This window comes from Suillus bovinus (genome assembly GCF_016758785.1).
Source record: "Suillus bovinus strain UH-Sbo-P2 chromosome Unknown EDB93scaffold_41, whole genome shotgun sequence".
Taxonomy (NCBI): Eukaryota; Fungi; Basidiomycota; class Agaricomycetes; order Boletales; family Suillaceae; genus Suillus; species Suillus bovinus.
This window is the reverse complement of record NW_024542097.1, coordinates 74415-86847: the sequence shown is the minus strand read 5'-3', so window position 1 is coordinate 86847 and position 12433 is coordinate 74415. Positions and strand designations below refer to the sequence as shown.

At 45.4% G+C, this 12433-nt stretch overlaps 5 protein-coding genes across 5 annotated transcripts; all 5 read left to right on the top strand.

Moving 5' to 3' along the window:
* Window positions 1–135: 135 nt before the first annotated feature.
* EDB93DRAFT_1061538 (uncharacterized protein) lies at window positions 136–789 on the top strand (the record flags this gene model as incomplete). The annotated part of the gene is made up of 3 exons (XM_041444838.1): window positions 136–246; window positions 308–473; window positions 527–789. Coding segments are annotated over 3 exons (540 nt in total), but the record flags the coding sequence as incomplete, so codon positions are not given.
* Window positions 790–3231: 2442 nt separating this feature from the next.
* EDB93DRAFT_1251923 (uncharacterized protein) lies at window positions 3232–4450 on the top strand (the record flags this gene model as incomplete). The annotated part of the gene is made up of 5 exons (XM_041453220.1): window positions 3232–3522; window positions 3572–3691; window positions 3745–3778; window positions 3848–4027; window positions 4065–4450. The coding sequence occupies 5 exons, from the start codon at window positions 3232–3234 to the stop codon at window positions 4448–4450; spliced, it is 1011 nt and encodes a 336-aa protein (XP_041306134.1).
* Window positions 4451–5157: 707 nt separating this feature from the next.
* EDB93DRAFT_1241409 (uncharacterized protein) lies at window positions 5158–8365 on the top strand (the record flags this gene model as incomplete). The annotated part of the gene is made up of 14 exons (XM_041451871.1): window positions 5158–5184; window positions 5312–5512; window positions 5588–5617; window positions 5670–5888; window positions 5949–6128; window positions 6184–6380; window positions 6432–6533; window positions 6583–6640; window positions 6689–6849; window positions 6900–6996; window positions 7048–7227; window positions 7280–7474; window positions 7536–7862; window positions 7913–8365. The coding sequence occupies 14 exons, from the start codon at window positions 5158–5160 to the stop codon at window positions 8363–8365; spliced, it is 2427 nt and encodes an 808-aa protein (XP_041306133.1).
* An 875-nt stretch (window positions 8366–9240) lies between these two features.
* Window positions 9241–10081, top strand: EDB93DRAFT_1251921 (uncharacterized protein; the record flags this gene model as incomplete). Its single annotated transcript, XM_041453219.1, has 3 exons — window positions 9241–9353; window positions 9417–9772; window positions 9831–10081. 3 exons carry the CDS (start codon window positions 9241–9243, stop codon window positions 10079–10081), a joined length of 720 nt encoding a protein of 239 aa, XP_041306132.1.
* A 588-nt stretch (window positions 10082–10669) lies between these two features.
* Window positions 10670–12336, top strand: EDB93DRAFT_1251920 (uncharacterized protein; the record flags this gene model as incomplete). The annotated part of the gene is made up of 5 exons (XM_041453218.1): window positions 10670–10783; window positions 10842–11204; window positions 11257–11514; window positions 11574–11702; window positions 11758–12336. 5 exons carry the CDS (start codon window positions 10670–10672, stop codon window positions 12334–12336), a joined length of 1443 nt encoding a protein of 480 aa, XP_041306131.1.
* Between the last annotated feature and the right edge of the window lie 97 nt (window positions 12337–12433).

Sequence of the window (12433 nt, the reverse complement as noted above, 5' to 3'; positions counted from 1 at the left end):
GAGCGAAGCATTGTCACGTGATTCTTGATGGTCGAAATCAACAAGTCCAATACTCTCTCACATTGTCTGCCTCGTTCAACGCTTCAAGCTCCCAACTCCCAATCAATGGCAACCGGACTACTTTCCAATATAATTGTTTATCCCGATATTGAATTTCAGGGCATCAACCAAGGCCCAGTACAGTCGGTGCTCCTCACAATCTGTTTTTCAGGCAAACTTCCAACACAAGTTATCGAAAGGAATGCCGTGAGTAGTTGCAACCAATCGAACATCAGAACCGGTTCCTCACTATCGGTTTGCATGACAGCCTGTTCAGATTTCAATTTCTTTTGGAGAAGAATATGCGTCCTTTACCTCACCAGTTGTAGAAGCGGTATCAATGGATCTATGCTCCAGTTCTGGAGAATCAATGCATCCAGATGGCGCTGTGAGTCCTTATATTTCACGATTTTTTTCCAAACTTACGCAGTACAGTCTCTTTGCAGTCAGGGTGACACTAATTCCCCTGTGCACCAAGATGTATCAGATGACATCCAAATCCCGTTCCTGCCACTTCAACACTTTGACAATTCTGACTGGAACACATGGGCAACACTATCGAAGAATATCGAAAGTTGGTTGGTTGATGTTGGTTCTGAGACACAACTGTGGACATGGGGGCGCGACACATTCTGGCTTGCCTTCATTGCGGCTTATCCATTGTTCCCAAGGGGCTCATGGCCAAAGTGGGATTCCTGTATCCCTTTGGAAGGTCCATTCATCAAGCGGTGGCTAGAACAGTTGGGTGATCCTACCGTGATCGCACAGGAACAAGACTCTATCAGGGTGGACATCTGGGCCGAGTTTTGCAAACATGCTGCCCTGTTCTTTCCTCATTCTCTTGTTGTTTCAGACTGAGTCTATGATGTACCTTCTGCATTAGCAAATATTTTGTCCGTTTAAATTTGCCTACCGGTGTATACCAGTATAACTGTACTATCTGTGATTCATATAAATGTTGTACCATTTTGATTAATAGCTTGATCTCATTTCCAGTATGCTTCAAAGAGTGTAATAATTTAATGTTAAAATTTGGTGTTGTAGTAGCGGCGCACAAATGTAATGTTATTCTAGGCCACTCAGATGTTGATATAAGCTCTATCTCAGGTCTGCCACAGGTCTGCTGCTCGACCTGGGCTACAGGACTTCTTCCGATATGCCTGACATGTTCATTCCCAGGCCTGGGCTAAGGCCCAGTCTGGGCAAAAATATAGCAATAATGAAGGTGTTGCCAAGGATCGGGACAAAATCTTCAATAAGGACCAGATGTGTGGGCTTTACACTATAAATTTATCATTTATAGGCCAAGTCTGTATTCGTTCTCGTGTCATGCTGGTTGCCAGGTGTTTTAAATCATTTTCTCACAAGCTTAGTTCGACTGAAAACGGCAGTTGGCGGTGTAAGGCTAGTGTTGTTGTCGAGGTGAGGTCAACTCGAGCTAAACTCGGCTCGGCTCGAAAATGACCCAATTCGTTTCAACTCGAACCTTCCAAACTAAATCGAGTTACAACTTGTTGGACTCACGAGTTAGAAACAACTTCATGTAGTTTACATCCATACATCATAATCCCCTGTACTACATCATAATGGTCATTATTGTTGTATCCCTTCATTGCAATTGGAACACAGATTGGCAGCTAAGTTCCCCTCAACATCCAAAAGAACTTGGAATCTAGATTGTCACTCTTGGCTATTGAGACCCTGACTGGACACTGAAATTTCATTGAAGTAAAACACTTAAATATCATCATGGCTCAGAGCTATTGCTGCGAGCAACATTTTACCCCATGTCATTGCAGCAGAATCCTGGCCCATGGTCATTTCCATCCGAGTCATCTCAGCCCTGACCACTCTCAACAAGGTACATTGTCTCCACTCCAGATTCCAAGTGGATCCTTCCAATCACTTCAGAACATTTCACCTGGTCCAACAACTCCTGCCCCAGTTGCAAATGGTGAACAAGGCTCGCATCACTACTCCATGCCACAAATTCCAACTGAACAAGGTCCTCACTCATCATACAATGGGCCATACAATACTATGATACAGGGCAGTGTTGCCATGGACGTTCTGCCTGCTCAAGCTTCATCTGTGCCTTCCGAGCGCATATTCTCATCAAGCAAAGAGACCTGCACTCTACAGCGCAGCAACCTATCTCCAACCATACTTGAGGCGCTACAAGTTCTGAAGTTCACTTACAAGCAAGACCGCCTCAATTTTACGGAGGACCTGGTAGCTAATGAGCAGGACTACATGATATCTGGACCTGTGACTTCAAGAGCAGTTGATGAGCTAATGGCTGCTGGGAATCTTCACAAGCTCGATCAGTTGCTTGCAAATGCAAGGGAAATTGATTGTAACTAGTTTATTGTAGTTTCTGTCTGCTCATCATGTATTTACTTGCAAAAATTGTCATTGGCAGTATCTAGCATCCCTGGCTTCTCATTGGCTGAACCACTGGTTCGCATAATTCCAAACTCATTAGTAACTTGCGAGTCAAACGAGGCGCAACTCATTGCAACTCATAAGTATTGAACTGTGTCAAGGTACCACAAATTTCCACCTTGATTCGATTTGATTCGCCTTGCGGCAACACTAACTAAGGTGCAGTCTGGACAACGAATAATTGCGAATTCAAAATTCTGAATCAAGTCACATGATGGTCTGGGAGATGCCGGATCACATCATCACAGATTATGCAGTGCTGTCAGTGCACCCTGCTTACCTACTGTCACGAGTACCTTTAACAAACCATTATTCTTTCTTAAATCTTCCTAAGCGCCAATACACAGTGCCTAAGTCAAACCCTAACCCTACCCTGAAAATGTCTACCAACTCAGAGATTCCTTTAGCACCCACGACACGTGTCTTCGATGTGACTGGTGAAGAAGACGAGTTCTTTGATTGTGAATAGATTAGATTAGATACGATAAGATAAGATATGGTCACGTGATACTTCTTTAATATTCTACGATGTTCTATGGTACGATTCCCTTTTCCTTTTTATGATTGGCTAGTAGTTGTATATAGGTAGCACGTCTTGGTCGATAGTTCCTTAGTTCAAACCTCTTGTATCTACACTGTAGCAATCCAAGATGTGCTTGCTCCTCTCTTCTCTGTTGTGATAACCTTAGTCCAAGTCCTAGTCTCTGCCCAGCGTTAATTTGTTATTGGGTTGTGACATCTACCGCCATGTCATCCAGTGAATCGATCAACAGTGACAAATCTACTCATTCTCTTTGTTCTTGTGGCACCATTGACCAAGTGGAATTGAAGAAGGGCAAAAGAAAGCCTGCTGCCTCCTGGACATCAGATGAAGAAGCTGTTTGTGTCGACTTTCTATTGTCTCACTTTTCTGCGAGTGGTGATGGAAATTTCAAGACTCCGACACTTACTGCAGCTGCAAACTTACTGAAGGAGAGATTCTCAAATGCAAGTGGTGCTGAGAAGACAGCTAGTGTTTGTAAGACTAAGTGGCAATCGGTATGTTATCAGTCACATGATTATGTCGCATAGATTCAATACCTTGTAGCTCAAATCAGGGTATAATGCTGTTTTAGATATCAAAAACACATCAGGATTTATGTGGAGTGATGAGTATGGAGTGGGAATTGTTACAAAGGATGATGATGTCTGGAATTGGTACATCAAGGTACATTATACTAATGACTGGCCATGAGTGCTACTAAACACTATTATTTTCAGTGGCGCCCTGCAGCAAAACCTTTTAAAAACAAAGGTTTCAAACACTTCAATGTTATTAAGCAGATGATGCCAAAGATCACAAAAGGCTCACATGTTTTTTGAGAACCCCTGGCCCCATCTGTTGCTCCCATAGGATCATCGGTGTCTACTAGTGACAGCAATATGGCTTCCCCCACACAGGGTCTGGTTCCCAACACTCCTGGGCCATCGCGCACTTTCAATGATCCCTCATCAATAACGCCATCTACTCCATCTAGTCATCTTGCTTCTCCTAATGCCACTAGTGTCTCGGCTCCCTCATCTGTGTTGACAAGCATTAGCCGCAGTGCAAAGCGCAGCCAGCAACCCTTCAATGGTTGGATCTGAATCGAGCTCTAGTGCCCGAAAATGTACTCGGCCACTATCTGTGACTGCCCAGGCACAGAAGGATGGGAATAAAACAATGAAGGTGCCTGCTGGTTATTTTGATAACTTCTATGTAACTTACGCAATGAAGGTTCTCACTGATTATATCAAAGAGTTTCTTGTAACTTCCCCCAGCAGGCCTCAGCCTGTTGTCACACCCAATGACCCCCTTGCTCATGCTATTGTCTTGCTGTCAGAGCACAAGACTCTTGCAGAGGATGATCGGCTTGAGATTGCAGACTACTTTGCTAGGGAGAAGGTGCAGGCTGTGATTTTTTCTAACTTTCCAAAGACAGCTTGAGCTGCCTGGTTGGAGAAAACTCTGTGCAAGCTCAAGTCTGACAGTAGTACCAACAATAATCTAACAATGTCAATGGTTTAGGTTTGGAAGTGTACTATACTATGTATGTCGGAAATTTGCGAAACCTATTTCAATGCTTCGTCGTTGAGATGGCGTTGAAATTTGTATTGTTATGATGATGTAAGATTGATTGCTGAGTTTCAATGTATCGCAACGTGATTGCGAAGCGCTTGCAATGCGTCCTTACGCTCTCATCATCTGTATTCCTCCATTTCTTTGCTCACGTCAATTCTGTAGATACCTCATATATATCTTTCAACATCATGGGCTCTGACAGGGCCAAATTCTGCGATCTGTGTGAACAGAGCATGAAACCACGTGGCTGGGTCACTCACCGGAAAGCCTGCGAGAAGAACTCCCAGAAACGAGCCCAGGATCAGCGCATTGCAGACTCAATTAGGCAGCGAAAAGGTGCGTTATTTGAATACTCCAATTTAGTTTCATATCCTGACTAACTGCAGCAGGTCTTGTTGGTCCTGGTTCCAATGGTACTGTTGTCAATGCGGTGGTGGGTCACAGTCTCAATCCGCAGCTCGAGACACAGGGTAAGTTTTGCTGTTTATTATTCTTTAAATGCATCGTGTCGTTAATTTTACTTATTTGTCCATCAATAGTCCAGCGAGACCCTTCAGCATCGAGTTTCCATGATGTCGATAATCCGGGCCCTTATTTTGGTGAGTTTGATTATTTCTTTGGGTGTTTTGTTGTATATCATTAATATGGATTTTAGACGAGCAACCAGCTATCCCTGACGACGACGGGGACCTTCAGTATCGCGAATATCAGCTTGACGACATCAAGGTCGAGCACCATCCCAAGAGCGGGATCCCAACCAAAGTCTTTGCTTTCAGTGATTTCACGTGTCACCCTGCACATCATTCCTCGTGGTCTGCTCCAGAACCTAACACAAAGCCCTGGCGTCCTTTCAGGTCTTGTTTGGAGTTCGATGTTGCCGAAATCGCCCTCGAAGCGGCCCTCAATAATGAGCAAACGGACCGTCTTGTTAATATATGCTGCCGCTGCGCAGCGCAGTCAGAGAAATTCACGTTCAAGAACCACAAGGACGTTCGCGCCTAGTGGGACGCAGTTTCGCAGCGCCTTACGGGGGTTGTTTTGCCCATTGTTGTATGATTCTCATTGGACTAATATTTGAACTTAGTTTACAAAGGATGTGATTTCAATACCCTTCGCAGATAAAACATGGGACTTTGACGTCTACTATCGCGATCTTTGGGAGTGGGCTACTGACCTCCTCCATGATCCTCATCTGTTTCCTTATTTTCATTTTGATGCCCAGCGCTTGGCAAAGTTCAATGGCCAGTCTTTCAAACGATTCGTAGACGAGCCTTTTACTGCTCAAGACTTTTGGGATGCTCAAGTATGTACCATTCATATATGTTGTAATGTAATCTTGATGGAATCTCAATGTAATTTGTAGTCGCAGCTGCCGCATAGCGCTAAGCCCCTTGCCTTCATATTGTACGCTGACAAAATGAAACTATCTAGTTTTGGAACTGCGAAAGGCTATCCCGTCGTTGCTCGATTAGCGAACTTACCCACCCACATTCGCAACAGTCAAGGAATGGGTGGCAGTTACATTGTTGGGTGGCTTCCTGTGGTATTACAATATGTACAATGTTATGCGCATTACTTCGTACTGATTCTATTCATAGGTGAAGGAAGATAAAGCCCATGCCGGCAAGCCGGCATGGGCTAACTTCAAGGCTACAGTATGGCATAAATCCTTTGAAAGGATACTGTCTTCGCTCGCTGCAAAATCAAAAATTGGTCAATGGTTGGAGTGTCTAGACTTTGTTCAGCGGTGGTTTTTCCCGCTAATACTCATTTTATCTTCCGATTTCGAGGAACAGTGAGCTTCGAACTTTTGGACTGACGTTTCGCTAACTTACTATGTTTCAAGGTCAACAATGGCGCTTACTTGTGGTGTTAGAGCCTTATGGCCATGCCCAGTCTGTCTTGTTCCCCATGATAAACTTTCCGATATATCGCACTGCTATCCACCGTCGCACATCTCGTGACTCGGAGGCTATTCTAGCAACCGCACGAGAAAGGGAGACTGCAGAAGAGAGGGAGGAGGTATTAAAAGAATATGGACTTCGTGATGTCGTTGTGAGCTTATCTTTACTCTCGCGCTACATTGTTTTAATGTTGTCTTAGAATTCATTTTCAACAGTGTCCTCTACAGATGTGCATCGCGCATTGTCTTGGGACAAATTGCACTTTCACTCTGGCGGTCTATGGTCTGATCATTTATGGGTCGAGCTTCAGAAGTATATAAATAGTCTCGGACGAGAGAAAACGTCGCAAGTAGACAAGAGGTAAGTCGTTTATAATTCATTTTGACTCGAACTGACGTGAATTTACACAGTTATCAAGCATTTCCCCACTGGCGGGACCAAAAACATCCAAACCAGGTCATGAATATCTCGTTTACCGACAACTCCACGCATGAAGACATTTCAAAGGTTCTTAATTTCTTTCGCTCTACCTCGCATCTACTAAAATATCACTACCAGATGATAGTATATGCGACCCACAATATATTGACAGAGGCAGACTGTCCTCTCGGTTACCTGCTCCTTCGTTGTCTCCGACTTTACCTCGAACTCGATATGTACGCCTCGCTCGAAGTTCACATGATGGAGACCATTAGCAGTGGCCGACACACACACCTTGCATTTGCGGCTCTTTTGCGGGTATGTCTCATATACTATTTACTGCTTCCAATAGGTAACTAATTCCTATTAGCAATACATCAACAAAACGGTCGAGAGTGACAAGAACTGGAACTTCCCGAAGTTACATATGGGCTCGCACATTTTCGACGATGTCGAGGCAAAAGGAGCAACACGCAACTACAATACCAAGCCGAACGAGAAGATGCATGGCTCGTTAAAGGACTCGTATTTGCTGCGCACGAACTTTCGTGACGTAGCAGAACAGGTGCGTTTCAATTTTAAGAAAATGATTATCATAATACTGCAACTTGATTCAACTTTGACAGATCCTCCGTATCAATACATGGCAGGTGGCTGCAGATCATATACGCCGCCGCTTATTCGAATTCGACGATCATCAACGCCAATTGGATGAAGAAGACTTCCTCGCCACTGTCGTTGAGCGCCCTGTCTCAACGAGTAACTCCTTTCATGTTAAACTCGGATCGAAGCAACCTCCGCTGACCTTTGATGCGATTCAGACGGCTCATCAAGCAGACCAAGCCTTCATTAATTTCCGTGTCAAGCTCAATGATTTTCTCAATGTTCTTTTACCCTCGTTGAGCATTCCGTTGCCTGGAGGCAAACATATTCATCTCCGAGGAACTGACAAGGTATGTTTGTCTCAGTTCATTTTTTTGCTGTGCTGACATACTACGCGCAGATTACAGAGCACCGCTTTATTCGCATCAACTATGAATCAATGGTCGATTGGCGTCAATGTACAGACTATCTTCGTTCCAACCCTCGTTTCTTTGGTTCACCACGCTTCGACTGCGTCTTCATTCGGTTGACTAAGAATACAGTCATTCTTGGCCGGCTGGTCTTCTGTTTTGAATGTCTGGTTGGGAATAACACATTTCCCCTGGCCCTTGTTCACCCTTTTGACGTTCCTACTGGTTTGCGCACTCGAAAGGACAAGGATCTCAACCTTTTCAGGGTTCGTGCAAGACCACGAGCACAGGCACAGTTTTTTCCTGTTAGATCATTCATACGCGGGGCCCTTCTGATAGCGGATGGACCTTCTGATTATCTCGTAGTTGATACCGCAGATACTGACATGTTTCTTCGCATAAAGATGATGCATCTGGAGGCAGGGCACATCGTGCGCGTTTGATTATTTGTCTTAATAAGAACCTTTTTGCTTCATTGGCCGCCATCATGGACACCTTTAGTTATCAACTTTAACTTAATCCAACTAATCCTTTCACTCCTACCAGATATTTCATTACCAGATTGTAAGGTACGTGCTATTGAATTTCATTCATATGTCACAGAACACTGAATATACTAGTAGCGCAGCTCCCTGGACCCCTGCCTTGATTACTACGACACCCCGCACACACCTGCCTCCACGATCGGGTTCAGCTTAAAAGGCTGTACCACAGCATATCCACCCTAGAAGAAAAGATATTAAACGAGGACCCTGATGATCTCGTAGATGAAGAGCGCACCATTCTCCAACGATTCAGATGAGGACACGAAGTCAGCGACGAAGACCTCCAGCAGCAAAAACGGACAAAGCTGATCTCAGACCATAAACGGCAAGTCATTCTCTGGTTTTCATCATATCATTGATTGAATGGGTATTACAGACTCGCTGAGATGATGCATAATCTGATGGAGATCTCCCTCGCACCGAGCGTTCCAGCTTCCCTCCGGGTAATCCCAACCAAGTACAATATCATCATTCATATCTGGACCCACGCATTCCACAAACTCCTGAAGGCCTTAGGTGAGCCTCGTTTTTCTCGCCCTCACTCTTGAACACCTCCAAGACTTTATATATTATGCCTACACCTTCTACACCGGCCTTCTAGAGGAGCCGTCTTTGTGTTTGTTCCAATCAGGCTGGCTCAAGGCTCTTGGAAATCTTGCGCAGAATGGACGAAGCTGATCTCAGACCATTAACGGCAAGTCACTCTCCAGTTTTCATCATGATATCATTGACTTAATGTGTGCAGACTCGCTGATATAATACATAATAAGCTGATGGAGATCTCTCTCGCACTGAGCATTCCAGCTTCCCTCCAGGTAATCCCAACCAAGTACAATATCATCATTCGTCTTTGGACACATGCATTCCGCAAACTCCTCAACCTCTTGTGAGTCAACTCTCCCCATCTGGTCATCAACTGCGCACCTGAACTATTTGTCCTTCTACACAGCATGCTATTCACTAACATCCAACTTGACAACTTTTCGCCAACCCTCGCTCGCTTCATCGAGCGCATCGAAATTGAGGGAGCCGAGGAACGCGAGTGGATTATGATGGCAGGCACAGGCGGTCCAGCTGTAAAAGCTGCCAAGAAGCGTCAAGTTGCGCCCGCATTCCGCGACGAAGACAGCGAAGAGAAACAGATGGACGTGGATGACGAAGGCACCTCACAAGCATCTCCAGCTCTATCAGACGCAAACACGCCTGCAGAGTTTCCGGTGTCATTCGAACTGGCATTGGAACTTGCATTTTCGATGCTCTCATTCGTTCTCCGCAATCCAACATGGAAGGCCTCACCTTTTCCTCGTTCGACCTTAGATCTCAGCCATACTCACCTTCTTGGCTACCATCACAAAACATGCAGAGACGCTTTCCGCAATGGAGCGTTCGATACCTTGGCATGATCTTGCGCAGTTTTTTGCCAACCCTCCCCCCCACGATATCTTTACCACACAGGGATTGGTCATCCAAACTGCTGGCCGTGAGTGGTGGTCGATGCTGACGAGTGGTTGTGCCCTACCTCTCTCCGAAGACTGGTGCCTTAGTGGGATGGAGTGGATCGGTCGAAAGTCTTCAAGCGTGGATACTGGAAGAGCGGAGAGGAGAGACGATTGAAGGTGGTGTTACTGTCTCTAGATTGTCTCTGTAAGTCTTTAACTTTTTGATGTCGCCCACAATGGCTCATTTTTACGCAGTCCGTTTGAAAGTGCATTCACACCAACTTGCAGCAGCTGGCGAGAAAGATCTTGCTGCTATACTCGCATCTGGAACGTAATGCATGCTTGCGGGATGTTGTATGTTTCCTAACATTGAGTGCGCCTCTTATGCGCAGCAGAATGTCTATCAGCGGTGGTTAGGCCGGAGTTCCTCGTGGCAGGCTATCCTGCTCTTGTACTAGACCCTGATGATATCCCGTCAACTAGGAGCTCCAAACGTAATATTCCAGCCTATGATTTAGACATTACATGCTGATTATTACTTCGCAGTGTTGATTTCATTTGTTGTATTATCAAAGGTCGCCTCCAGGCTATCACGCCTTCCTTCATAACCGATAGTCAGAGCGTAGGCACGTTTTTCTTGGTGCTGCTGATACATTGCTGCAACTTTGGTTGCATCAAGCACGAGGCACGATAATTTAGCTTATATACAGCGCTGTCATGCTGACCATTTCTCATCTCCTTGTATCTTTTTAGCACCTGGACCATGTCTCATTTCTCTCAAAACGCATCTGACTCAGACGATGAATGGGACGCGGGGCCTATTGTTGAATCTGTTGCAATTCTGGGGCCAAACACCTCAAAGGGAGACTTCATGGACGTAAGTTTTAGATGTTAAGACTACTCAATTTACCTATCTAACTCTACTCTTACTCTAGCCACTCAAGGCGCTGCAAATCCAGGTTCAGAAGCTCACTGAGGAAAATCACACTCTTCGTGAGGAGAACAAGGTTCTCGTTGCCGAGAAGCCTAAACGCAAACGTCGCGCAGAGGCTCCCGATGAACTCCTGGCCCACGAGCAAACCATAACACTCTATGCCCGTAAATACAGCATGACTGTTGAAATGTTCCCTAACGCCGACCTTTTCAGTAAACAACGTCCCGAGAATCCAACTCCATTCAACAGCCGAGACCGGTACTTGACGGCAATGACCCAGGAATCAGCGTTTTTAGACGAACTATTTCAGCACTTTCCTGATCGTTTACATGGCATTATGGAAAGCTCATACTTCAGCGATCTCGTACGTATTACATGTTTCAATACTATTTGTTAAACTAACAATCATCCTCCAGGTAATGAAGTCCATTTCCGAGGCTCACTCATCGGAAATCAACAAGCTGCGTAGCGTTGCGGGCAATATATTCGACCTTCCAGGAGTATACTTCAGCAATACCCAGTACCGCAGAGCCGACGTCGCCGAAATACAGAAAATGCTTGGAGTGTCGGCGGCAAATCCGAAGTACAAGACATTTCTGCCGGTCCTGTTCCTTGGAATGCAAGAGGACCCTACCTTGAAGACTGTGTTCGGAAACTGGGAACTTTTGGCTAAGGTATGTGTTTCTTTCGGTCAATGAGCGTGTTATTGTGACATTGATATATCTCTGAATAGATTCTGAAGGCCGCACTTCGCGGTGTTACTTCGCTTCACCAAGAGACCACTGGTGGACCAAAGACCAACGCCCGGAAGTGGAACCTCGAGCACGTTACGCCAGGGTCTATTGCATGGGCTGCCGTCATTGTAAGTTTTTATCTATGCTATGTCGAATGTTCTCACTCAGTCGATACTATTGCAGGCAATCTTTTTGCTATCGCCCGATACCGAATTTCAGAAGTTGGGCACAGGAAAGTCCTCCGGCATCAACTACAAGGACCTTTTCTTTCACTACAAGAAACTCTTGCTCACCAAGTGGGACAGCCGCCGCATCCAGACCATTGTGCAAAACATCGACCGAGAAGTTTTCGGCTCCACAAAATCATCTGCTTCTGCGGCCACTCAAGAAGATCACTCCAGCGAAGTCATTCGCGCAATGAACGCACTCGATATTGATAGCGACAACGAGTCAGACACTTCTCAACCTACTCCAACGTCTTCCGCAGTCCAGAGTGCCACTGCCTTTCATTCCGACACTGTTGAGGTGGCACAGCCTCCCGCTGCTCTCAGAACTGTTTCATCACTCAATACCACCTCTACTCTCAGTGCTACTTTCCGAGCTACTGTTCAGGGTGACGTGGCAGTTCCAGCAGCTACTAATACAGTTGTAGTACAGGATGCAGATGTGGAACAGCCACCAGCTCGAGGGAGAGGGAAAGGAAGGGCTAGGGCAAAGAAGCCTGCAGCTACAGGTGTTCGACGCAGTGCTCGTGCTGCTTAGGATACTATTAGTAGATATACTGGTCTTTTTTTATTTCATTCATTTGTAATGTTACATCTTTAATTCGCCTTTTGCGCGCACCAAATCTTATTAGTCT